Source organism: Thamnophis elegans, chromosome 3 (genome assembly GCF_009769535.1).
Source record: "Thamnophis elegans isolate rThaEle1 chromosome 3, rThaEle1.pri, whole genome shotgun sequence".
In the NCBI taxonomy this organism is placed as follows: domain Eukaryota; kingdom Metazoa; phylum Chordata; class Lepidosauria; order Squamata; family Colubridae; genus Thamnophis; species Thamnophis elegans.
In genome coordinates, this window is record NC_045543.1 from 20237916 (window position 1) to 20264228 (window position 26313).

The 26313-nt window shown below is 39.0% G+C and overlaps 1 protein-coding gene across 1 annotated transcript in view; it reads left to right on the forward strand.

Moving 5' to 3' along the window:
- LOC116505665 (1-phosphatidylinositol 4,5-bisphosphate phosphodiesterase beta-1-like) overlaps positions 1-26313 on the forward strand; it is a 286253-nt gene that overhangs the window by 133144 nt on the left and 126796 nt on the right. Inside the window, exon 3 of the mRNA XM_032213011.1 lies at positions 22451-22525. Within this exon, the coding sequence (XP_032068902.1) occupies positions 22451-22525 (75 nt within the window). The remainder of the gene's footprint in view (positions 1-22450; positions 22526-26313) is intronic.

The window sequence follows — 26313 nt, forward strand, 5'->3', positions numbered from 1 at the left end:
TCTTACTACCTAAAGAAACTGTAATATAGATGTGAGTGTGCTTGATGCAGGCTGAAATGTAACCATTTTCTTATATTTGAAAGAAAATCAATTGCAATATTCGTCACATCAGTAAAACTGTGGTATCCAAAAGGCAAATATCTTGTTCATAGATTTATTAGCCTAGATACCTGTAGTGGGTTTGCTATTTCTATAGCACTTTGATTATGTAATTCACTTCTTGAAAGAAACTCTTAGTCAACCACATTTTGATAGTTCCTTGGCCCATCAAGATTAGCAGTTGTAAATAGTTTGTTTTGATCTTAGTGACACAGTTCGCCAAGTAATCTTGCATTTGAAACTTGTGTGCAATTTAATTCTAGAAAACTTTTGTAAGTCTTCACATTGTGGCATTAATAGTTGATGTGTTGATAGTCGATAGTTGATGCTCATGGATTGGGGAAGCTGTTTGGAGTCAAGAGCAAAATATTTTTATAGTGTTAGCAGTTTGTGCACTCTTAAATGTAACACTTTCACAGTGAAAGACTTCAATATTTGTGTTAGGTAAAGAATTAAGCATTGAAGTTGTTGCGGTCTAGCTTTGGAACTTAGTTAATGGAGGAAAAGTAATTGTATTGGGAGAATTACTGTGCTAGAAAAAGAAAGTAGGAAAAACTGGCTACTAGAATCTAATTATTAGGAGCCAGATATGCAGATGAAAAATTAAGGTGCTTCTGCTAGTTTATGGAGATACACACTTGGTTTGTTTGATTTTTGATGCATATAATGCTGGGTAATTTACTGTGTGTTATACCTGACTGCATTAAAAATAAAACAGTCTGCATTATGTAGTTATATGAAAACTGATGAAGGAGATATTAGGTACATTAAATGAAGGATATTGAGATCTTATTTCTCTGAGAAGCTGAAGTTAGGACCATGCAATTTACAGCTTGAAGAAGTTCTGTGCTGAAGAGACAGCAGTTCTAATTTTGTCTGGATGGCTCCTGATTGGCATAGTACTTTTGCTGTTAGTGACTGCATTTTGGATGTGAATCGTTGGGTAGTCAAATTGCAGTTCGTTTGGCACTTATAAGTTATATCTCGATACCCAAATAAAATGTACAGAGCAAAGGGGTCCTTCCCCTTTTTTGTGCCCCATATTAAGTCAGACAATCATATAGTTTTGTGCATGGCCCAATCTCAACTGATTTAACCTATTTTCAGGGCTAATATTTGCTTTTACAGAATAGTCTATAAAATGTATTGAACACTGTGGAATGCTATGTGTACCTGAAATACTGAATAAGTCAATATACTGAATATGAATATATGTATGTATGTATATGTATGTGTGTGTATGTATGTATGTATGTATGTATGTATGTGTATATATATATATATATATATATATATATATATATATATATATATATATATATATATATATATATATATATATCATATACAAGAGGGACTACACAACTGTGCAGTCTCCTTTCATGTTGATTGAGGACCAGGAAGCGTTTGAAGATTTGGTGTGGGGGTCTCCATCTAGGTCATCAAATGTTGGTGCCTACCTTCTAGAATAATAGTAACAAAAATTATCCCACATCAGCATATGTAGTTCTCTTTTTTGCAATGTTGTTTCTAACATCCTTCCAAGACAAGTAGATTATATGAACAGCCTCTAATTAATGCTTGATGAAAGGATTTTTTTTTCTTCTTCTTATCAGTCAGCACGGTAGAATTGCGCATCGACACTGGAATTGTGGGTTAAGATGTAGGTTGCAAAAGCATTATTGAAAGAAGAAGATATTGAAAATAGCTTCTCCTTATTGATGGAAAACTTGAGATTTGCAGTGAGATCCTGTACTTCGTATTCTCTCAACAAAGTGTTGAGCTTTAACAATTGTATCTGAATAAACCCACCTATTTACTATGGAGATTTAAGTATTGTACTCCAATCTAATTTGCAGCATTCTGTCTTTCAGGGCCATCACCTGGTTTTCTCAATCTCTAGTTCTTAAATGCAAAATGCTACCAAATGCTGACCTTAGAAATATTTGTTTGACAATTAAAAGCATACAATCCTGTGTAAAACACTTAATGCTTTTCTGTTTATCTTTTAGCTGGTATGCAAACTTTGATAGTGAAAGGAGAAAAAGGAATTTTGTTGGGTTTTGCATTTTAAGTGTTCTGGTGGAGGTAAATAATTTATGGACAAAGTCCAAAGATGTAATATCACAGCCATGTTAGGATAATATTTGAAATTGAATCAGAGCTTAATAGACAAATAAATCTCATTTCTCTTTGTCAGTCATATTAGTCATTTAAGACTGAAACTATGGGTTGGGAGACATCCATTTTCCCCCTTTGCAGTGTTTTAAGTTTTTGTTTTTCCTTCAAAACTAATAAGATGATATCTGATCGGATGAAATCATGTGTCATTGTGTTACTGACTTTTCTTTGTTTCCTCAGTTTTCTAGCATGAAGGCACCAGAATGATGTAGAGATCAATGCTAAGTTTTAATTGGGGAAACCATAAACCTCAGTGGGCTGTTGTGAAGATCCAATCATTGCTTGGATTTGACACTGTAAATAACCCTAGGTTGGATGGAAGAATGGGAAAAAGATGTGATTAATTAAAATGTATATATTTATACTGTACAGTTATCCTCTATCTTCTATTCAATTTAATTTAATTTAATTTAATGTGGCACATAGTGCATGCCCTCCCCTAATCTGTCCCCACAGTGATTTTTCAGTGTCCAGTGAGATGAGTTGAGTAAGAACTGGTCTAATGCAATCCTTTGAGCAGATAGACTGGAAGTATCATTGTACATTAATATTATATCACACTTAGAAAATAGGCAGGCAAGGAGGAAATTAGTTTACTTGCAGAAGGAAAACATGGGATTCTTTATGCCCTTCCTAACCATGAGGTGGAAAAAGGAGCTGAAAAAAAGAATGCTAAAGTTTTAGACACATTTGTTTAGTTTGCCCTATCTTGGAACTGATGTTCTGAAATAGTTTGATAAACTTGGCCGTGGGATAACATACACGGTATGCCACAGAATATTTCTCTCAAGTTTCCAAAGGTAGCATTTATAAATAGGAGAACTTAAAGAAGCGATGTGTCAAATTCAAATGAAAGAATACACTACTGCTTGGATATATCGTTTATTTCAATTTATAAGGCTGTCCAACTCAAGTTCATTACTCTGTGTGGCTAACAATTAAAAACAGCATATTAAAAAAAAAACAGCAGCACACATATGAACTGCAACCGGGGTAAAACAAGCACAGACTCAACCACACTTTCACATCTTCTGGTCTAGTGGCATATTTGGGATACAGGACAGCAGATTAGAATATGGGGCGGCAACAAAACATAAATTTGTATAAAAGTAATCAAAGCATTTTGGAACAACTCTATTCTCAGCTATGTTTATTCCCTCTTCAAGGTCTCTGAAAAAGCTTTCCAGTGTTGAAGATGAAGAGACCCTTCTGAGAATAATAAGAAACTAACAGTACTGATACTTTTTAATCCCTTCCACTTCATGTTTTGCTGTACAAAAAACAAGAGAATCATTCTACTTCTCTTCATCTTCTATTTTTTATAGTTTGAAAAGAAAATATATATTTTACTGCTCAAATTGTATAAAGATAGAACTGGAAGGCATTGCCCAGTCTTCCTTAAGCTAGTCACTTTACAGATGTGCGGGGTTTGAATTCCCCAGCCAGCTTCTCAATTGTCAAGAATTCTCCAGGTTCTTATTCACATTTTTGGAATGGTACCCAGAAATTGAACTATCCTTTTTTTAAGTTGATGCATTCTGCATGTGCAAATGCAATCTTTCCCAGCAGATAGCTCAGAACGAACTAGTTAGCATGCTAATTAATGTGGAGGAAGCATGTTTGCATGAATGCAGAATCTTAAGGGGGTCTTTTCAGTTACTTTCAGGAAGGAAACCCAAGAATGGACTTGCCTTTGACCTGAACTTAGTAAATCCTACTTGTAAATAATAAACGCTTGCCAGTACTTTTAACTGCTGCTATGGAAACTGCAGCCCTAGAATGGATTTCAGTGTGCTCTGTGTATGTTGAGCTTTTAACCTTGACAAGTGACAAATGGATTTCACAGCTCTTTTGAAAGTAGTTTAGTCCTGCCTGAAGGTGCCAGATAGATAGCTCTCAAGAGATGATGCCTCTGAGATACAGTTCACTGGAGAGTTAATAGACAACATTTTCTCTAGGATATTTTGGCCGTTTCTAAAAGTTGAATATTTCCCCCTTCTTCTAAAGCCTGGAAGCAAGGCCTGATGTACAGCAAGCCACTGACTGATGAGGCTTCTTTTCATCAGTCTGCTTGAGGTAGTAGATATCAAGCACCAGATAGTTGACAAACCAAAGAAACAAGAAAGCAACAGCTTTCCAGAAAGGCATTTTTTGTGTGTGTGCTAGCTTGGTATAAAAACACAATAATGAACACTGCAAGAATAAATTCCTAGCTAATCTTATACAGTGAATTAAATAAGGTAGAATCTCTTTGAAACATTTCCCTTCCCGTGTCTGTCACAGCTAGATTGGGTTGCCTCTTTTCACCTAAATTGCATTTCTTCTCTGATTTCTTCCCAGTGGAAGAGAGAAGTAAGTCCTCTTTACTGTCTCTGTTGTGTCAAAAGGCAAGCTTTGAAATGGTTTATGCTTTGTTTTCAATCTCTAGACCCAAGAAGCTTTTCACTTTCTCTCAAGCGACTTTGCCCTACCTCTTCATCATTTTGACTTCCATGCTAAAGCAAAGAGATGATTTAGCTTTGATAAGAGCTCAGATGTCCTGGTCGGAAGGATGGAAAGAGTTGTGGATAGGAATGGGGGCAGCATTCAGAGTTCCCAGTTCTTCACAGTTCAAAGCCTTTATGAATTTGGATGACATATTTGTGGACAATTCTTTACTGTTTATGTTAGGAGAAGTTGGAATGCATCCTCAGTAGACAACATACACTCATTCTCTGAACAATTATACTGGTTAATTTTTTTTCTCTGTTACTCCAGCAGCAGTTATGAAATTACCATCGCTTGTGTTATATTCATACTAACAGGAATTCCTGAAGTTACTGGAAATCTTGTAATATGAACTGATTTGTAGTTTTCTGCAATGGCTCATTGATATTTTAATGCTGTTTTACACTAATGTCAAATATGTTTAGGATAGAAGGAGCTTTCATAATCTGACAATTTGATATTGTCAGCATTTTTTCACCATGCATTTTACTTTATAACTGATATGTTATACTAATTAATCAAAGTATTTTGAACACTTTTCTTGACCACAAAGGCCGTTTTATTCTCCCAAATTATAACTTTGATGAGATTTCTAATTCTATTCTTAAAAATATTTTTGCTGTTATATTTTGTTCCATTGGAAACATATTGCTGTTCTTTAAGAATACATTTCCTGTACTTTAAAAGATGGACTTTTTTGAAGTACCACTAGCACTGATACATGTTGGTTATCCTAGAACAAAACTATCATAAAAATCCCAAATCAAAACAGATATTTTTCATCTCATGCACTTTCATCTGAATGTTCATGAGGGCATCCTGCTTTTTTCTTCATTTTGTATAAAAAACCCTGTATTCAAAGACATATCTCAATGAAATAGAATAAAAATTCAGTGTATGCATACCCCCATCCTACCCAGCCAAGTCATTTTAGGTGATGGGATGCTAAATCCTTTGAGCGTTGTATCATAGTAAGAAAAGAATCATTCCTTTAAATTAAATAACAAGCAATTTAGTTACCATTCCACAATTTCCAAAATTTGTGCATTGTTTCCTTTACTGGTAGAACTTCAAAAGACAAAAGAATATAGCAATAGCATTAGCACTTAAACTTATATACAGCTTCACAGTGCTTTATAGCCCTCTCTAAGCAATTTAGAGAGTCAGCATGTTGTCCTCAACAATCTGGGTCCACATTTTACCGACCTTGGAAGGATGGAAGGATGAGTCAGTCTTGAGCCGGTGAGAATCAAACTCCTGGCAGTCGGTATAATTAGCCTGCAATACTGCTAACCACTGCGCCACCATGGCTCTTTGGCATGACTATTTATTCAGTAGGGAGCTTTCATTACTTAAAAAACAGTGGACAAATAAGATGTACCTATGCATTTCTTATCTGACAATTATTAATAGCTCCAATAATCAGGTTTTTTTTCCTGTTGCTAAATAATTAATTGCTTGAACAAAAGATTCTGAGTTTTGGCTTTTACCATATTGCTTGATATTATGCATTTGTTTTGCAAACTTCAGGGTTGCCATTCAGAGTAAAGCCATTTGAAACTTGGCTTTTATTCAAAACACGAACAACAAGTAATAACCTGCTATTTCCTGGCATTTTTATTTTTAATTGAAACAGGATAGGGAAGCATTAAAAGGATTGCTTCTGGGATTCTTCCAACACTTTTGATAGCACCAGCCACACTGTGTGCGTGCACATTGTGGAATTCTGGGCGTTGCAAAAACTTTGGCTGGATCACATGATCAGAAGGGAAACGGTCTTAGAATGGAGCAGATGGCAATGCTTTAAGCCATTTCCCAGCTGTCTCATAGGGATGATTCACCATTCCGGGCTTGCCTATTTTCAAACTCTGTCTTTCTTTCACCAACTTATTCCTCACACTAGATTTAGTCCAGTTTCACCCTGTTTTCTGAGAGTTTCCCATCACTAAAGAACATGTTTTACATAATTTTGGATAATTTATTTTCAATATTTCATTACCATATTTTTCAGAGTATAAGACACACCCTTTTTCCTCAAAAAAGAGGCTGAAAATTTGGGTGCGTCTTATACACTGAATGCAGCATTTTTTGCCTCCTGAAGCCCTGCCCCTTCACCAAAATGGCCATGCATATCCTTATGGAGGCTTTCAGAGAATTCCTGGGGGCTGGGGAGGGCAGAAATGAGCAAAAACCGGGCTGTTTTTTACCCCCCCCCCACCAGTCCCCAGCAGCACTCTCTAAGCCTCTATAAGGGCATCCATGCAATTTTTTGACAAAAAGCGGGCCCATTTTCATGAAAAATGGGCCATTTTTTCTCATTTTTGTCCTCTCCATTTCCCCAGGAGCACTCTGCAAGCCCCCCAAGGCTATTCATGCCTTTTTTTAAAAAGGGGGGGGCTGTTTCTGCGAGGTTTGCAGAGTCCAAAAACTTCTCCCCCTTTTGGAAAGCTCTTTAACTGATTGATGAGAATTACATTGATCAAGTGCTGTGCCAGCAGAAACACCTACCTATCTACCGTATTTCTCTCTCTCTCTCTCTCTCTCTCTCTCTCTCTCTCTCTCTCTCTCTCTCTCTCTATCTATCTATCTATCTATCTATCTCTATCTCTCTATCTCTCTACCTACCAACCTACCTACTCTCTCTACCTACCTACCTACTGTATTTCTCTATCTCTATTTCTCTCTCTATCCCTTTATCTACATACCTACCTAACTACTCTCTCTCTCTCTCTCCCTACCTACCTACTGTATTTCTCTCCTTCTCTCTCCCTCTATCTACCTACCTACTTTTTTTAAATTTGCCTCTTCAAAACCTTGGTGCGTCTTATACTGCAGTGCGTCTTATACTCCGAAAAATACGGTAGGTGGAAGGAATAAAAAAGTAATAGTATCCTTTATGTGTAATAGACTCCTGTCACTTTTTCTTAGAGGGCACAAATCTCTCTTGTGCCAAGCAGTATGGTCCTTGTTTAAGGTTAGGGGTAAAGCATGTTACTTAACAGCAAGTAAAAAGATAATGCAGTGTTTTCATATATGCTACTTGAGTTCCTATAAAAAAGAAGCTGGAAGGTTTTGTCAAAACAACTCCATATTCACCCTCCCATATACCATTTAGATTGGGGTTATTGAACTGATTCTTTTGTTTTCTTTTCACACACTGCTTAGTTCTGGATTATTGAACTGATACTTTCTTGCTTTCCACCTTCGTTATTTGTACAATATGTTATTTGTACCTCCTTCTATTTAATCCCACAAACCACCAGCCTGTAATGTAGGTTGGGCTGAGAAAGAGTGACTGGCCCAAAGTCACCTAGTTGGCTTTCGTGGCTAAGGCGGGACTTGAACTCTGAGTTTCCTGCTTTCTAGCCTGGTGCCTTAACCACTGGACCAACCTGAATCTTAGTTCTTAACAATGTTGTTTGCAAGTTGTATTCTCACATAAGGATAAAAAAGAGGGGACCTGATGGGGTGTTTTTCTTCATGATTTTTGGCATCTTAATTATTTAATGCTCAAGAATTCCATGAGGATGTCCATATGAGATGAATGTACATTGATTGTCATTGCTATGCATAGTGGATAAAAGGAGTGGCTATGAATCCTGGCTAACTTTGGTGACATTTCCTTACAGCTAACTGTATATCTACTCAGTATTGTACTGATTGGCTAAGATTAAAAAAAATCATGTATGTCCTTACAGCCATAGGTTTGGATAGTTGTGAGAGCATGCATGGAAATATATGCTCCCTAATTATGTTAGATTATGAGATACTGTATATAGGGTCCTTCAAATAAGTGGAAAATAAGGCTCCTATAAAAACTGCTTTGTGGTTTGATAAAAACCAACATTTGCCACAAATCAGGTTTATTGTACTCATAAACACTTTCCAGTATGAACTAATCATCCTTTTAATTAATAGTATATTGTATCTGCAAAGTCTACTATAAAATAAAATGATAGAATGCACATTTATTTTCCCCTGTATGTTTATATAATAGCATTTGGTAATGATTGAATTGATCTTATACACGGAGCAAGTGAAAAATATTCTGCACTTCACATGTACATGCATATGTGTGCTGTTGTTATGACTGTAGTTTATGACCCTTTTGAAAAATAGGCTCAGCAACAAAGGTGTATAGCAAATAACCATTCCTTGTAAATAGATGGCATATGCAGAGCATCGGCTGAGGGCATCCTGCCTATTTCATAGCGTCCAATGTAATTACACCTGGTGCCAGAGAACTGTATAGCATTTGGTTTGTTCATCCATCATCTTATTTGCATCAAGAGCGCTCTTTCTTTTCCAGGACTTTAAAAAATGGTTTGAGACTGAAGCTGCTTCTAGAAGAGCGTCTGATTATTTGTTTTTCAAAATTTCCATCTCATATTTGGCTAACAATGAAGCACTTTTATCCCCTAGCAATTACCTCCTGGAAGTAGAACTGCCAAAACAATTTCTCTTTCTTGAGATGAGGTGTCAATACATTGGGACTTGTTTTGAAAGTACTGCAGTGTCTGGCAATGATGCCATGCTTATAACAAAGCAAGGGCAGCAACAGGCCCAAAACCTGAATTAGATAAAAGCAAGCTTCAGAATTTCCTAAGAAATCTTAAACTGAACTCGGGAGAGCTATTTCCACTGTACACAGTACTTCCTGTCTAGCTATGATAAATTCCTCAGATCTTTGAAGCAGACATTTTATGCTTTTGAGAAAAACAATGAGAAGTTCCTCATTGTTAAGTTGAGACAAAACAACTCTCTGGCAGGAAAAGTTTTCTGGACACAAATCAAATGCAGTAAAAGAGCTTCTTCACTCAGAAGTGTAAAAAACCACCCATTGTGCATGTTATTCAGAAGTGCAAGTCCCAGCACACTATTACCCAAGAAGTATATTCTAAAATCAATGACTTAGTACCATCATATGCATAAAAGGGACATGGTGGCTCAGTGGCTAAGATGCTGAGCTTATCGATCAGAAGGTCAGCAGTTCAGCGGTTCGAATCCCTAGTGCCGCATAATGGAGTGAGTTCCCGTTACTTGTCCCAGCTTCTGCCAACCTAGCAGTTCAAAAGCACGTAAAAATGCAAGTAGAAAAAAAAGGGACCACTTTGGTGGGAAGGTACCTTCAGCATTTAGTCATGCCAGCCACATGACCATGGAGACATCTTCGGACAGTGCTGGCTCTTCGGCTTAGAAATAGAGATGAGCACTCCTCCTAGAGCTGGAAACGACTAGCATGCAAATGCGGGGGAACCTTTACTTTTTATGCATAAAAGAGTCAGGCACACCCACAATCTCTGGCATATTTATAGAATAACGAGCCTAGAAGGTGTCACTTTTAGAATGTATCAGATGGCACAATTCTGCAACATCCTAATGAGGTTAAATAGCAACTTAGCAATTATCATCCAACACTCCTTGCTCGTTATGTATATTAAAAATATAAAGATCTAAAAAAGCGGCATGACATATTCTAGCCTTAGGTAGCATCATAATTAGGGGACAATGGCAGCTCGTGGCCCTGTGATTTAAGATTATGATATTCAGTGATGCAGTCATATAATCAAGGGTGATCTCAAGTCAAACTAGATGCCATTATCAATATGAAGGAATAATAATGAAAGAGGTTGGACATAGGGAAAGATGAACAAATAACATTACTCGCCTTGTCACGTTTTATTATTAAAGGCAGTATACATTTAGGGCAACTTTTATAAGTATTACCAGAAGCTCATTGATTTTTATAAAATTTAACCTTGATCCAAATGTCAGTGGAATGTAAATGTAAGATTTGATCCAGGAGTGCTTACTCAGATAAAACTCGAATTAAACTTCCAGTTGTGTTAGCAGAACTAGCACAGAATTGTATTGTCCTATTAACCCATGAGAATAAAATTAAGGTTTATGGCTAACCAAATTAAAATGTTTTGAGAGCTGAGAAATGGTCAAAAAGCCTTTGGATTGCCACTCCTAAAAAGTTTTTTAGACAGAGAATTTAATGTGATAGTGATTTTCATTGGTCTTCTACTTATATCAAAGGGCCATCAACCTCTCCTACATGGAGATGAACTTGTAATTATCGCAGAAACCTCAGCAAAACCATCAAATCTGTAAAGTGCTATGATTTGGTGCTTTGTGGATCTACTTGAATGGGATGATTCACATTTTGTCAAATTGAAGGAACCATTTGATATTTTCTATCACTATTGTTTGATTGAGACTGCGCTATTTGAACAGACTCTCTTGGAGATTGCATAGTTATTTCTAGCACACTTGTGCCTAAACCTTATTAATATTACATGTTTTACTTTCTTGCAGTATATTCTATTAATTTCCCTAGAAAATTATTCTGAGTGGAAAGCAGTTAGAAAAAAAATGCATTCTTTCAAATTCATTAACATGCTTAGTTAGAAGTAAAAAAATTTGGAGCATGTTCCATTTATGTTAGTTTGCCCAGGAACCTGTTCTTGACGGTGCAGCTTGCTTACCACACAGTCATGTAGGAAATCAATTATGCTTATTAACTGAGGGGTATAATTCCTTATAATAAAGAAGGTATGGTAGGGGATGTATGGAATATTTTGAGGCAATTCCACTCTTAATATTGCCACAGGATGATTATCTTCATCTCCAAGTGCCATTTTCTCAAGTGACATGACACAATTTCACGGAGTGCCTTGGGAGTTCAAGAAAGGGAAACTTAAAAAACACAAAGTTGCAAAGAATGAGAAATTATCCTCCACTATTTAGAGGTTGAGCAGACAATTTTAAAAAGTGGCTCATGATTTATAAGCATGCATTATTATGCTCTGGATTAAAGTTCCTTTGAATGGCATCTTATATACTTTAGGAATGGAATTTTAACTTTTACCGTATAATTCTCTATAAACAGCCAACGTACAGCATTCTGCTACATGCGTGGGAGGGAGTGCTAAATAGGCATAGGATGAAAAATAGGAATTAAAAAATGTCTGTAGGCTGAAGATTGGAAAGCTGCAGCAAAAGCTGAGATCTGAAACAGGGCATTTATGAAATGAATGCCGTTAATAGCGGTCACCACCTTGTGTTTAATGATTTGTTATTTAAAAAAATCTGAATTGCTTTTTTATTCTTTGCTGTATACCTGTCCACCTTTCTTATTTGACATAATGTGGGAAGACAAGGTTATTAAGTCCTCGAGTACTTAGGATTGTTCAGGTAGGTGTATAAAATACATTTATCTCAATAGATTTAATTGTTTCATAGCCAATGCCAATCCAGAAAATAAGCTCTAAAACACTGGCAAATCAAAGGAGCTTCAGTTCTAAGATTGTAGGAGAAAAAGATTGCATTTGATGTTTCATACTGACATACTTCTAAAAGAGGGAACTCACTACAAATGTGCCATTGCTTTGGAATGCTCAAGAGCACAAATGTAACATTGGTCTACAGCACTTAAAAGGTTTGGTTTGGTTTGGTTTATTGGATTTATATGTCGCCCTTCTCCCAAGGACTCAGGGCGGCATACAACATTAAAAAAAAACACATATTACAGAAGTTAAAAAAATTAAATAGAATATCCAAAACAAACTCAATTAAGATTAACAATAACATTTTTTTAAAAAAAATCAATTAAAATTAACAATAATCAATAATTTATTTTGTTTTGTTCAGGTCAGGCAGGCTTGCTGGAAAAGCCAATTTTTTAGGGCGTGTCAGAAGGACTGGAGGTCGAGGATTATACGAAGCTCTGGGGGCAGCTCATTCCAGAGGGAAGGCGCTCCCACAGAGAAGGCTCTCCCCCTGGGGGTCGCTAGCCGACACTGTCTGGCCGATGGCACTCTGAGGAGGCCAACTCTGTGGGATCACACTGGACGGTGGGAGGTTACCGGTGGCAGTAGGTAGTCTCGCAGGTATCCTGGGCCTAAGCCATGGAGCGCTTTTAAGGTCATAATTAGTACCTTGAATTGTACCCGGAAGACAACCGGCAACCAGTGCAGGCCGCCTAAAAGGGATGCAACATGGGAGCACCTAGGTGCCCCCATGATAACATGCGCAGCCACATTCTGGAGCAGTTGAAGCCTCCGGGTGCTCTTCAAGGGCAGCCCCATGTAGAGAGCATTACAGTAGTCCAGGCGAGAAAGGACGAGGGCATGGGTGACTGTGCACAGAGCATCCCGATCCAGGAAGGGGCGCAACTGACGTACCAGGCGAACCTGGTAAAAGCCCCCCCCCCCCCCCCCGGTCAGGGCCATCAGGTGTTCTTCTAAACTAAGCCGCGTATCCAGGAGGACGCCCAGATTGCGGGCCCTCTCTGAGGGGGCTAAAATTTCTCCCCCTATCATCAAAGATGGAACAAGATGCACAAAAGGAAGCACATATTTTTCCAGGATTGTGTGGCACTGAAAAAGGAAGTACTTACAAACCCCCAAAGTGCAGCGCAGCCCTAGAAGCCATATTTTCCTGCAGTGGAAACATCTAAACTATATTGAGGCCATATAGATCCTTGGACTTCCTTCAAGGTTTTTCATTTTTTAAAACTGAGATTGACAGGATCCAGGACTATCACCTTAATTAAATGTGATTCAAATTATGTTAATTGAGTTTCAGTAGATTAAAAAAAAAATAGTTATAAATAAATAATATAACTGCTCAATGATACCCTACTTTTATTTGGGCATTCTAAGGAAGCACCTCTTTATTCCCATTATGTAGTACTTCAAGTTCTCACACAAAAAAACCCAGACTCTTTACCTGGGAATCCCATCACTTTTCACTTAACTTCACTTCTGCATGTCTTGGGGTTATAAAGCAACCAGATCTGCCTGGATTGTGGTCTCTAAGCTATGTGGTCATGAGACATGACGGTTCATTACCACACTGCTTAGCATTGGTAATTCTGACTCCAATTGCCATCGTAATGAGAATGGCCTATATTTACTTAGAAATCTCTTACTTTTGCTTAGATGGTGAAGCATAAGCCTGCTTTTTAAAACACAACTGTTTCTTGATTTCTCAGGTGCTATTTTGATCAGAGTGTTCTGCAGAAACACAATTATTTTTTTGAAAAACAGTATCCACATATATTTTGAATCACAAAACGCATGAAATCAGTAGACAAATAAATGTTCATTCCCCAGGCACATGTGCCCCATTTGGATTTCCTTCAATAATTCCTATCAACTGTTACTGAAAATAGCCATTCGATTAAAAATGTTTGTGTGCAGGAATCTACGCAATCATTTTTGGCAGAGCAGTACATATTTTATGAACTTTAGGATCCATCCTATTTTTTCCCCCTCAGATCTCCTTTGCCAGGAACAATGAGAGGAAGCGAGAGAATTCCTGATCCACATTCAAGTCATATTCCCCCCAATTGAGACGTCCCCCCCCCCCCAAGCGCCTAATCAAATGAGTTGTGGTTTGAACTTCCTGGGCATTATGATTTGAGCTGGGATTTTCTCCTTCAAAGAGTAGCTGCTGTTTTGATTACTCCACAGGAAGGAAAAGATACTCCACATATGCCTTCAGCTAAAGCGCTGTTTCTGAAACAACAGTACTTAGGATTTACTTATAGCCAAGGACCAAAATATTGCACATGGTACAGTAGAATCAAAAATAGCTAAAAACCTAGAGGAAGTACTGGAAATGGAAAGAAATTGAAGTTAAAATGGTTTTTTAATTGAATTTATTGAGTACTTTTTTGAATTTAGTCAAACCCTAGAATGGAAATAATATCAACAAACCATTCTTTGATCAGGCATTCACGTACAGCTAAGAAACTGCAACAATATCTTATAGCCGTGAACCATGAATGCAAGACCAATAATATGAGAATCAGCAAAGAGAAAACAGAAGTTATGGCAAAAACATACCTTAAACACACTAATAGAGGGAACAAGCCTAAAACAAGTATCAAACTTCATATATCTAGGAATAACATTCACTGAAGATTGTAAAATTGTCAAAGAGATTAACATATAATGGCGTAAAGCGAACCAAGTATGAGATAGCTAGTTCCACTCCTACACGATAAGGCAGTACCAATCAGCACAAAGAAGCATCCCAGTCATCCCCATCCTAAATTACCAGTGCCAAATATGAACACTTCAGAGGTGGGTTGCTCTGAGTTCGGCCCAGATTGGCCAAACCAGTAGTAGCAGCGGCGGGAGGCTCCCCCCCACCTGTCCGGACGCTTTTGCACATGTGCACACAAGCGCACACAAAAGGGCACCCAAACCGGTAGTAAACCCACCACTGGAACACTTGCAGTAAAACATAAATGAAAGTTAGTCCTCACAGAAACAAAATGTTTGAGAAAAGCTGAAGTGGAGTGACCAGAATAAATGAAATCAGAAATGAGACCATTAGAAAAACAATTGGCATAGAACCAATTCTAAACTGCATACAAAAACAGCAAATAGTTTGCTCATCTTGAGAGGATGCCTTGGGATTCTATACTGTACAAGGCATATTCCAAAAGAGAAGAAGGTCAAAGAAGACAAGGTAGAGAATTAACAATGGTTAAGGCTGCCAGAAGAGCAAGAGCCAGAGCTTCGTATCTCCCTCAACACCTGAAGCAGTAAAAGAGGAGGGGGGGGGGGGGGGGGGGAGGAGGAGGAGGAGGAGGAGGAGGAGGAGGAGGAGGAGGAGGAGAAGAAGAAGAAGAAGGAAGAAGATGAAGATGATGAAGATGAAGATGATGAAGAAGAAGCCCTAAGTATGCAAAATGAAATTAAGATACCATCTATATTAAAACAATCTGAAGAAAAATAAAAATATGAATTATTGCTTTAAAAGGTTATCTAGAATATATTCCTTATTCTTATGATCCATGAAAAGAAAGGAGAGAGTTTAGGACAAAAGTAGGAAATAATGGTTTCTACCAAAAGAAATATTTGTAGAAGAGACAAACAGGGAAAATGTAAATAAAAATAGAAGTAATTTATTTATGTTAGCATATTAATGTAAGACTCAACCTGCCTATATAAGAGCAATTTTAAGATTCCTGTAGTTCTTTTATTTTGGAAACTGCTTTCTCTCTCCCTAAAAATTGTAGGAATAGTAAGCTCTGTCTTTGGCATTAAGTATGGATTGTGTTAAATAGATGTTATTAAAAGTGGTTGCAGGGCCTAGACAGAAAGAGCAGCTAGTTCTAGAGATAATTGAATGAAGCCCAATAAATGCAGCCACCTAACCGTCTCAACTTGGGAAGGCAAGGTAGGTTGATACCAGCCTGAAGTTGCTGAACGGGAAGAGATCTAAGGATGAGATTGTTGACATGAAACATACCATTGTTTCCTTTAAGGCAGCAGGCACCTCACCCAATGGAAGGAACCATTAATAATCAGACAAAATGGCTCTCTCCGCAAGTTCATCTTAGTTGGGATACTTTTTGCCCCGAAGAAGCTGATTTCGTTTTGGAAGTGCTGTTTGTTTCTACATTGCCTCTGAACAATCCGAATGGTGTGGTTTTGAATCTTTTCTATCACCTGTCATTCTATGAAACACATCCTTTTTAAAAGATAGATCTGACGGGTATCATTATCCATAGATTGATCCCTTCCCCTTAGGCTTCAATCTAAAACCCTACTGTTAATTAATGCCCCCCCCCCCAATCCAAAACCAGCCATGAGGAAGCAGCATCTAAAAACAGCAAGGCCCTTTTCTTTTTGATATGTCTGAGCTAACTTGCAGGGAGGGAAAAACCATTCCATTTGATATCAGTCGCCTCTGGCTTCTGCCAAGAACAGAATGAATGAAAAATGACAGCAACACAACAAAATTGTAAGAGTTTTGAGAGTTAGAGCCGAGATCACACACTAGTTGCACGGGAAGTTTGCTTTTAGAAAAAGTTCCTTACCTCCTCCAGGCTCTGTATCCCCTTGAAGTTTTACAAACCTCCAGTGGCTTAACCATTTCCTAAAAGTAATTATACTAACAGAGATTTATGCTACCCAGAGTAATTTCTTGTAAAATGGGTAGCCATAGAAAGGAAAGGAAAGGACAGGACAGGACATGGAAGGGAAAGGAAGGGAAGGGAAGGGAAGGGAAAAAATGTAATGGCAGAAAATTCATCAAAGCACCCTGCCATATCCTTAAGGCTTTCATGAGAACTAGTGTGTAGTAGTTAAAGCACCAGTCTAGAAACCAAGAGACTATGAATTCTACCCCAGTCTTAGGCATGAAAGTCAGCTGGGTGACTTTGGGCCAGTCACTCACTCTCAGCCCAACCCACTTCACAGGGTTGTTGTTGTGGAGAAAATAGGAGGAAGGAATATTAAGTACATTCGCCACTTTGAGTTACTTAACAAAGCAATACAAACAGGATAAAAAATCTAATAAATTAATAGCGTGTGGGTGTGGAGAAGATTTTGTAAATGTTACTATTACTATAGTCCCTCAGAATTTGGTTTCTCATCCAAGAGTCATTCAAAATGCACGTTGACTTCTTTTTTTTTTGCTGCCCACTCTGCCCCACAAGAGGACCCATTGAGGAGCGTGTTGAATTAAACGTCATTAGGCTTTAAAGCTTCTGTTGATTTTTAGAATGCAGCAGCATATGCTCTATCAATCGCTTTGTTGTTTTAAAACCAAAACAATCTGCCAAACAGGAAGTAGAGGGGGAAACGCAGGTCGTGAGTGCTGCCTTTTTATGTTCAAGGAAGACAGATGCTGTTTGTCAGAAATTGACCTTCTTTACCTGTTCTAAGATAATGGCAGCAAGAAACCAAATTAGTGAAGAATTTTGGCTCATGCTAGAAAATGCAGTGGGGCCGATCCATGCTGCTGAATCCTGTCAGTTTGACTTCTGCTGCCAGCAAGAGCGATAGAAGAATCCTGGGGAGCTGTGTAAAATATGATTTATGTTGCTACATCAACTAGCAATTCTCACTTGCTCTTCCTGGGAGATGCCCGTCGGAATCCAAGAAGTCATGGCATCTGAGAAGAACAAATAACAGGAAAATGGAAACACCGAAAGATTATTCACCACCACCATCAAAAGATTCATAATTCAACTAAGTCTAGATGTATGAAGTTTTGGTTTCAATTCCACGTGATGATTGCCAGAATATTTTGCCCACTTTCACACGAATACTCTTAAAATATATATTCTTAAATAAGTACTCTGATAATAATTCTCCAAATATTCATTTTCACCTCTGTTTCATTAGACTTAAGTCACTTAAGACACTTACATAGCAGACATTTCATTATTCAGCCAGGTAACATCATACATGCTGGTGAGTGTGAGTTTTATTCAACACTGAGCTACATAAATTCTCCTCCTTTGAAAGTCCCAAAGCTGCTTTTGGACTTCATTTTTCCTCGAAGATGTTTCACTTCTCATCCAAGAAGCTTCTTCAGTTCTGACTGAATGGTGGCGGGTGGAAGGATTTATATTCCTTGCAGTCATCTGGTCATTAGCAGTCTTTCTGAGAGTCATTGAGGCCTTACAGCACTGTCCTTTCAGCAGTTCCAAGATGGTTCCATACCCGTTTGCACTATTTAGGTGGCCCTGAGGTCACAGATAAACCTCCTAAGTGGCCTCAATAACTCTCTCTGAGTGCTAACAACCAGATGACTGCAGGAAATATAAATCCTTCCATCCTCCACCATTCAGTCAGAACTGAAGAAGCTTCTTGGATGGGAAGTGAAATGTCTTCAAGGGAAAAGAAAGTCCATCTTTGGGGCAACCATGACCTAGATAACTAAGAATCTCCATGAACATTCTTCTTTTGGAACTGCATATGAGTGTCAAATGCTCGAGAAAGCATGCAAATGGGAGAACTGTGCATGTAGTCAAATCTCCACCAAGGAACAATGATTGTTTCTGCATGAATGCCTATAATAAAATGTGGAGCAAACCCCCCATTCACTAACACTAAAGATGTTACCTAGTTGGATAATGAAACCAAACTCAAAGAGCATCAAAGACTCCACAGAACGAAACAAGAACAAAGCAAACAAAACACTCTACCTTCAACTAGCCAATACAAAAAATGATTCGTCCATTGCAGCAATAGTTACAAGAAAGTCTTATAGATCAGAGGTCTCAAACTGGCGGCCCACGGGCCAGATGTGTCACTTGCTGGCCATGCCCACCCCAGCTTTGTGAAGGGGGGAAATATCACAAAACAGCAATGTAACGAAGCGAGTTTGACACCCGTGGTATAGATATTCCTCACTTAGTGATTGTCTTGTTTAACAACCATTCACCATTATTGTGGTAAGCTTATGTTCAATCCTGAGATTTATAACCTTCACAGGTTTGGAAAGCAAAAGAAAGTTGAACTAAGACAAGCACTGTTACAGTTTCATTTAGCAACCACTTTGCTTGACAACTGAGTTGCTGGTCCAGTTATGGTCACTAAACAAGGACTGTCTGTAATTGTTTTGGGAGAGACATTTGTTTCCATAATCTAATTTTTCCTCAATCAGTCCCTGCCCCCAGATGCATTGGATTACTATTCCCATCATCTCTATTGAATGAGTGGTAGGAATTGTACGTGCCTTGTCACAAATAGAGCTTTACAGTAATGACGAATATATGTAGCTCAGGTGTAAGATGGGGTGAGTTTCTCTGAGTTTGTGGGTTGGTTTCCAAACATTGCAGCCTATGAATCCCTCAGAATCCAAATCAACTGCACAGCCAACCAGTGACAGCATTGACCCTCAACCAACTCACGCAGCCCTCCCACCAGCGGTTCATTTCCCAATGACCCTGACCTCATGTAACCGTCTTATCACAGGACCCATCACAATACTCACTGAGGACTGACACCTAACCCATCGCAAGACCCTCACTTGACACACCCACACCTGAAGCCTTTATAAACAGAAGAAAATTGACACTGACATTCCACTAAACTCCACTGAAGATGTTACCTAGCCTGGTAACGAAATGTTTGGAAACCAACCCACAAGCTTAGAGAACGAACCTTTCACCATCACAAATAGAGCTGTTGGCTGAAGAAGGTTGATACTCACTATGGAACTGTACAAATTGGACACAACTCATTTAACAACTACCTTGCTTAGCAGTGGATGTTCTGGAAATCGTGGTTATAAGTCCAGAGCTACCTGTACTCTTCTTGCTCAGTTCTCCCCAAATGTTAACCCAAAGGAGGACAAAGAATTGGAAAAGAAAGCAATTACTCTAAACAGAATTTTTTTTTGCAGAAGATAGGAAAGGGGATTTTCTCTTAAAGGGCAGCAGAATTTCCGTTTTGACATGTTTGTTATTCAGCGGCTGATGTTTTCTTTTTGTTTTGCTGTGGATTAAATATTTATATTGTGTGAATTCAGTATGGATGTAATTTACAGGATGGTACATGGAAATTACAGATGACTGAATCGATTTTAAATTTTTAGATCTTAGATCATCATCGCTTTTGCAGGCGTCTTGAGGGCAAACTAGAAATTAAGACATTTTTCAGACCCTTATGAGTTAAAAACGATCTTACTCAGGGTAAATGTTAGCCTAGTGTTGACATGCTAGTTTTTAGTGTTCAGCACTCTTATTGTTGAAGATCATACCACATAGAAGGAAATGGCACCTTTGGGGAACATTTTTAGAGAGGCCTGGAGCAATTTTGACCACTGTTTGCCTGCATGTTGTGGATTACTTCATCCGCTAACAGAACTCAGCAATGCACACATGCTTATCTGTTCATTCATTCCAGTTGACTAAGAAGGAATTGGCTTGCAGCTTTTCATCCAGTGGTTATATATAGCATTTGTAGGGCCTTGTAGAGTATTAAATTGTTAGAATTTCACTCCTACCTAATGCATGAAAAGGGGCTCATGCTATCCAGTTATTAAGAAGATCCCTTGGTTGTCAACTCTCAAATGTGCTGTTCATATGACAGTGGGGCTTTCTTGTTTTTTCCCCTCCTTGAAAACATTTCGCTTCTCATCCAAGAAGCTTTTTCAATTCAAGAAGCGAAACATTCTCATCAAGAAAATTCAGTTGCCTTTTGAACAGCACTTTGGGGCAACCATGGCCTGGATGACTGAGTCTCTCCATAATCATTTGGTTGTCAACTGTTTTCCAGACTTAAATTCAAAGCATTTTACCTTTAAATCTGTTAAATACTGTAGTTTAGGCCAGTTATCTGATAAAGCATCTGTTTCATTATAAATATGAATGAGTAAAGATCTATAGTCAAAGCCCTTTTGAGTGTATGCTTGATTCACAGAAAGCCTGCTAAGAAGACAAAAAAACAGCCACTTCACTTTCTAAACAGTTTCAAACTTAAGCCTGCTTTGAACAATTGCTTGATATAGTTTTAGGACAATATTGATAATTGAACATACTTTTTACTATACAAATTAAATAAATAAATGTTGAGTTGAGTCTGCCTGGGTTTGGTTGTATTGACTGGATGATAACCTATTAAATGAGTATGTCAATACTATAAATAAATATATGTGTCCTAATCGGAGGAATGCTTCATGAGAGACCGCCTGCTGCCAATTACCTCCCACAGACCCATTAGATCTCACAGGGTTGGCCTCCTCCGGGTGCCATCTACCAGCCAATGCCACCTGTGGCAGCTCCGGCCCTCTGGAATGAACTCCCCCCAGGGATTCAGACCCTCACCTCTCTCCAGGCCTACAAATAATAAAGTACAATACAATACAATACAATACAATACAATACAATACAATACAATACAATACAATACAATACAATACAATACAATACAATACAAACAAGAAGTTGGATGGGATTTGCCACCAACTAGTTTATTTCTCCCAGATACCTGTTTTGGAATAGAGCAAATAAGTCTCACTAAGAACTTATTAGGGTGGTTGCAGGGGTGGGTTTCAACCGGTCCGCGGCGGTCCACGCGGACCGGTTGGTCGGTGAACCCGGAAGTAAGTAATTTCCGGGAACGCTGAAGGGCCCACCCACCCGCCCACACTCCTTACCAATCTTTGAAGGCTTCTGCGCTTCCACACAGGCGCATGGCACATACAGCGCCTGCACGATGCTCCGCGAGCAGCTGAAGCATCGCGCAGGCGCTAAGATGCATGCGTGAACTGCACGCGTGCACGAGGACGCCACCGGCCCGTTCCAACCGTACTGGTTGGAACGGGATGAGCAACCCACTACTGAGTGGTTGACATTGCCAATATTCAATAGTTGAAGAATACTAGAACTCATTAAACTTCTCTGATCTTTGGCAAATTATTGAGCTAATAAGAAATCCAGGCAGCTCCTTGAGATACCCCAGCTAGTTTTCTCTGCCACAGTAGACTAGTGTTGCATTTCTAAATCAAATTACAATGCCATGTTTGAAAGCCCTTTTTAAATTAATTTGTTATCCAGGCAACTGACATTTTCAGTAGGACTTCAGCATCTCCTGGAGAACACGGTGCTCGAGAACATCATTTCTGTAAGAATGAGGGCTTGATGGCAGTTTCTTAGAGCAGCCTTTCCTTCACTTTGTGACTTCCACATGAACTGGATTACAGACTCTCTTGTCTCTGAACTGCCTGATGGATAGTCATAATTATTTGTAATTACGGGTAGCTTTGCTTTGAGCTTAGACAATTCTTAGGCCTATTAAGAACCTGCATGCAAGCTGATTTTCGGTAATTTAATATAAAGAAATGCAGTGGAATTGATGTAATTGTACAATTTGTATAGTACAGTATAAATCATGAGGCTTTTTCCTCCCTTTTATATCAGGTGCAGGAATCCGAACTGTTAGATGTCAGCTTTGTGAAAGATGCTCGATGTGGGAAACATGCCAGAGCTCCTAAGGTAGGAAACATTTCTTTGTGCCTTACAAATATTGCAGTGATCATTTAGCTTACGACATGAAGGACATACTAAAAGAAAAGACGTCTTACGTATGCCAATGCTTGTTGTCTTTCCATTAAAGAACATGTGTCATGACATGCTTTATAGTAGGAAAATTGTACATGTTTTGCACAATTTAGGAAGAATGCCTTTGAGGAAAACTGTTGTTAGGGTAGCTATGTGATAAGCCTGACGCAGTAACTGCAGATATTCTTGATTTAATTCAAATTCCTTAGTCCAGAGATTTTACAAGTTAGAAATTACATTTGTGCTAATCTGAAAGTGTTAATCTGATGAATGAATGACTACTTCTCCACATAAACGTTCCCCCTGGAAGATGTTGGTTAGCTCTCTCCTTGTTAATAAATTACTCAAAAATCATGACCCGACAAATGCGCGCACGACAAAAGTGCGCTGATGAAACCGCAGCGAGAAAACCGCAATGTCATAAACGCGCCCACAATGCGCCGACAAAACCGTGCCCACAAAAGCGTGATTTCAGTTAAGATAAGGGTTAGGTTTAGAGATTTCAGTTAAGGTAAGGGTTAGGTTCAGGGTTAGGTTCAGGGTTAGGTTTAGGGTTAGGTTTGGGGTTAGGTTTAGGGTTAGGTTAAGAGTTAGGTTTAGGGTTAGGTTTAGAATTCGCAGTTATTACTTGTTTGTTGAAGGCACGCTTTTGTCAGCGCGCTGTTGTCGGCATGCTTCTGCGCTCATTCGTCAGCACGATTAAGAACGCACGGTTTTCTCGCCACAGTTTTGTCAGTCGCGCTTTTGTCGAGCGCGCATTTGTCGGTGAACCCTCAAAAATCCCTCTCATGTTTATATTACACTGCTAATCCTGTATTAATTTTCCTTGTATGGAGGATTTTTTTTTCACAAAAGAGAATTCCTTCATCTAATTTGCCCAATGTTAATCTACTATTTCCAGATGCAGCACGCCTGGTGGGTGATACGTAGACTTACTCTTATTACATGATTTCTTCACAGTTTCTTTTTGCTTTTTGTGAATATTGCCATGAAAGGCACATAGTCAGTTTTAAAAAATTAAACACACTGATTAATCAAAACTTGGAGACTCCAGTTCAATATATCTTAATGGAAGTATTCTTGGGTTTCCCTTGTTTTCGTTCTCAGGAACATGGGGTATATTATTGCTAGCCCTGCATGTAACCATACAAGACCTCAGCATATGTTTTCACTACTACTTAGAATAAGGTTAACTCTGAGGTTTTTTTAATGCATTAATGAGACCTCTTGTGCTTTATTGGAAAGCATATTATGTCAAATGATTTGAAAATCTTGATGGAAGTGACTATAATATGATTCAGTTAAATTGAGCCAAATTAGTTTGAATAACTGCACTCACGAGAAGCTGGAAGTATGCTATTGTCCCTTTTTGAGGGGATCACTATAGATAACATCCAGTGGTGGTATTCAGCCGGTTTGGACCAGTTCAGGCAAACCGGTAATGGTGACCTGCGGGTGACCTGTTTCTGAATACAAGCCAAGGGGTTGGTCACTACCTTTAATGGCTTAGGATCTGGCCATGTTTTCAAAAATCAAACCTGCCCATTTGATCCAGACCCTTAGGGAGCTTCTTCTCAGAGTACCCACCTGCCATGAGATGGAGGAGGAGGAGGACTCCCATCCCATCCCCGATGTGATGGAAGGTAGGGTCTCCAGCAGCTTATTATTATGAGGCAAGAATGGTCCCAAATCTTAAATCTTCCAGAAAGATGTAAAATGTTGGGTCTTCAAGGTTTTTTTGAGAATGAATCTCAAGTCATCAGTGTATGTTGTTATTTCTATTATACTATTTGGCTATTATACTGTATTTTCTTATTGGTACTGTATACTGCTATACTCCAGCAAAATTGATCTGGTACAACATTTCATTTAAAGTCAAACATTGTTGCATTTACTACGTATTAAATTGAGTGTCTTGGTGAGAGCCATGTGGTATTTTATCTGGTCGTTAACATCTGCATATCTTCTTCCCCCCCAAAAGATGCCCTTAATAGCATTTGTGCAAAACCCAACTCTGAAATAAATAAACAGGCAGCATTCTTGGCCTTTTCTTAATTAAAAATGGCAGCTTTGTGTGAAGCTGGTCATGCACTTGAATATGATATTTAGCTAACAGCTATTTCAGTGACATTTTGCTCTTCTTCCAAGGACCCACTTCAGTGGCAAAAAGCTTTTTAAAAGGCTGGAAGTGTAATTGAAAATTCAGTGACAGTTTATGGTGCTTGCACATAAATATCAAAGTAGTTCTCCCTGTTATTGATTTTAAAATGAATAGCATGAGAAGATTTATAGTATCTAAAAGTGAAAAATAAAAGGTGTTTTTTAGCATATCATTATTTTTAAAATAGTGAAGGGTATATACAGTATTTTTGCATCCCAAATACAGGTAGCCCTTGACTGATGATCATTTTGTCAGCCATCATTCCAAGTGCTGAATGAATGGTAGCTACAACTGGTCCTCAGAGTTCCAGGCATCCCAGCACCCCAGTAGTCATATGAGTGTGACCTGCGTCCTTGGCAATCCATTTGCATTTAGGACTGGTGGTCAAATTTCCTGCAATTCTAGGATTGCCGTTTGCAATCTTCCCTGCCAGCTTCCTCAGAAAGTTAATAGGACGAGTCTTTCCTAGCAGCGCACCTGCCTCTTTGCACTTACACCATACCAGGCATTCGTGCACCTCTGAGCACCGGACCTGCTCCATATCTCACACATCTTTCTCAAAGAGTGGGGTTGTCAGGTTTCCGAAAGATGCCCTAATTAATTCATGAAACTCGAGCCACATTTCAAAGGAAAACCATTTTGGCAATACCTCATGGCAGTCAGATCTAACCTCATTTGAATTATGGCTGAAGTTTACCCCTGTTCCCTCCCCTCAGTGTTTTTCATAAATCACATTCCCCAATGAAGTGCATGCCTCACATGCCTGCTGCAGTAATCTGAGATCCGACTCTAGCTGAAGATATGTGTGGAATGCGCTCCCTCCCTTTCCTCACCATGGCAACTTATAACAAACATGCCAATGCTTTATGAGTTGACAGTGGTACTTCTTGCACAGTCCTGTGCACCCTGACCTGTGCAGCACCCATTGCACATTCTTCTTGACTTGTGCGAAAACATCCTCCCCAATCCTTGTGGCATTTCTTGCATACCTCTTGCACCCCTTCTCAACCAATGTGGTGCCTCTCGTGCATCTTTTTGGCATCTTGTGTGCTTTCCCTGACCAACATAGTGTCTGTCAGAGACACTCCCTATCCTGCATCATGCCTCTTTCATATCCCCTCCTAACTCTTGGGCACCTTTTCTGACCCTCCTCAACATGTATAGCTACTACCCGGGGGAGGCCTTCTCTGTGGCGGCTCCGGCCCTTTGGAACGAGCTCCCCGCAGAGATTCGGACCCCCACCTCTCTCCAGGCCTTCCGAAAAGCCGTTAAAACCTGGCTGTGTCGGCAGGCCTGGGGTCGATGAGTTCCCTTCCCCTCTCGAATCGTGTGGCTGTTGGTTGTTTTAAATTCCCTGTACTTTTTGTTGTAGTTCTTGTGTTTCCCTTCCCCTCCTTTGGGTTTGTGTGCCGCCCTGAGTCCCGCCAGGAATAGGGCGGCATATAAATAAAATGAACCTTGAACCTTGAACCTTGAACCTGTCAGCCCTTCCAGGTAAAAGAAACAAGAAACATGACCAGGTGAGCTAATTCTGCTTTATCGTTAGGCTACATTAACAAAA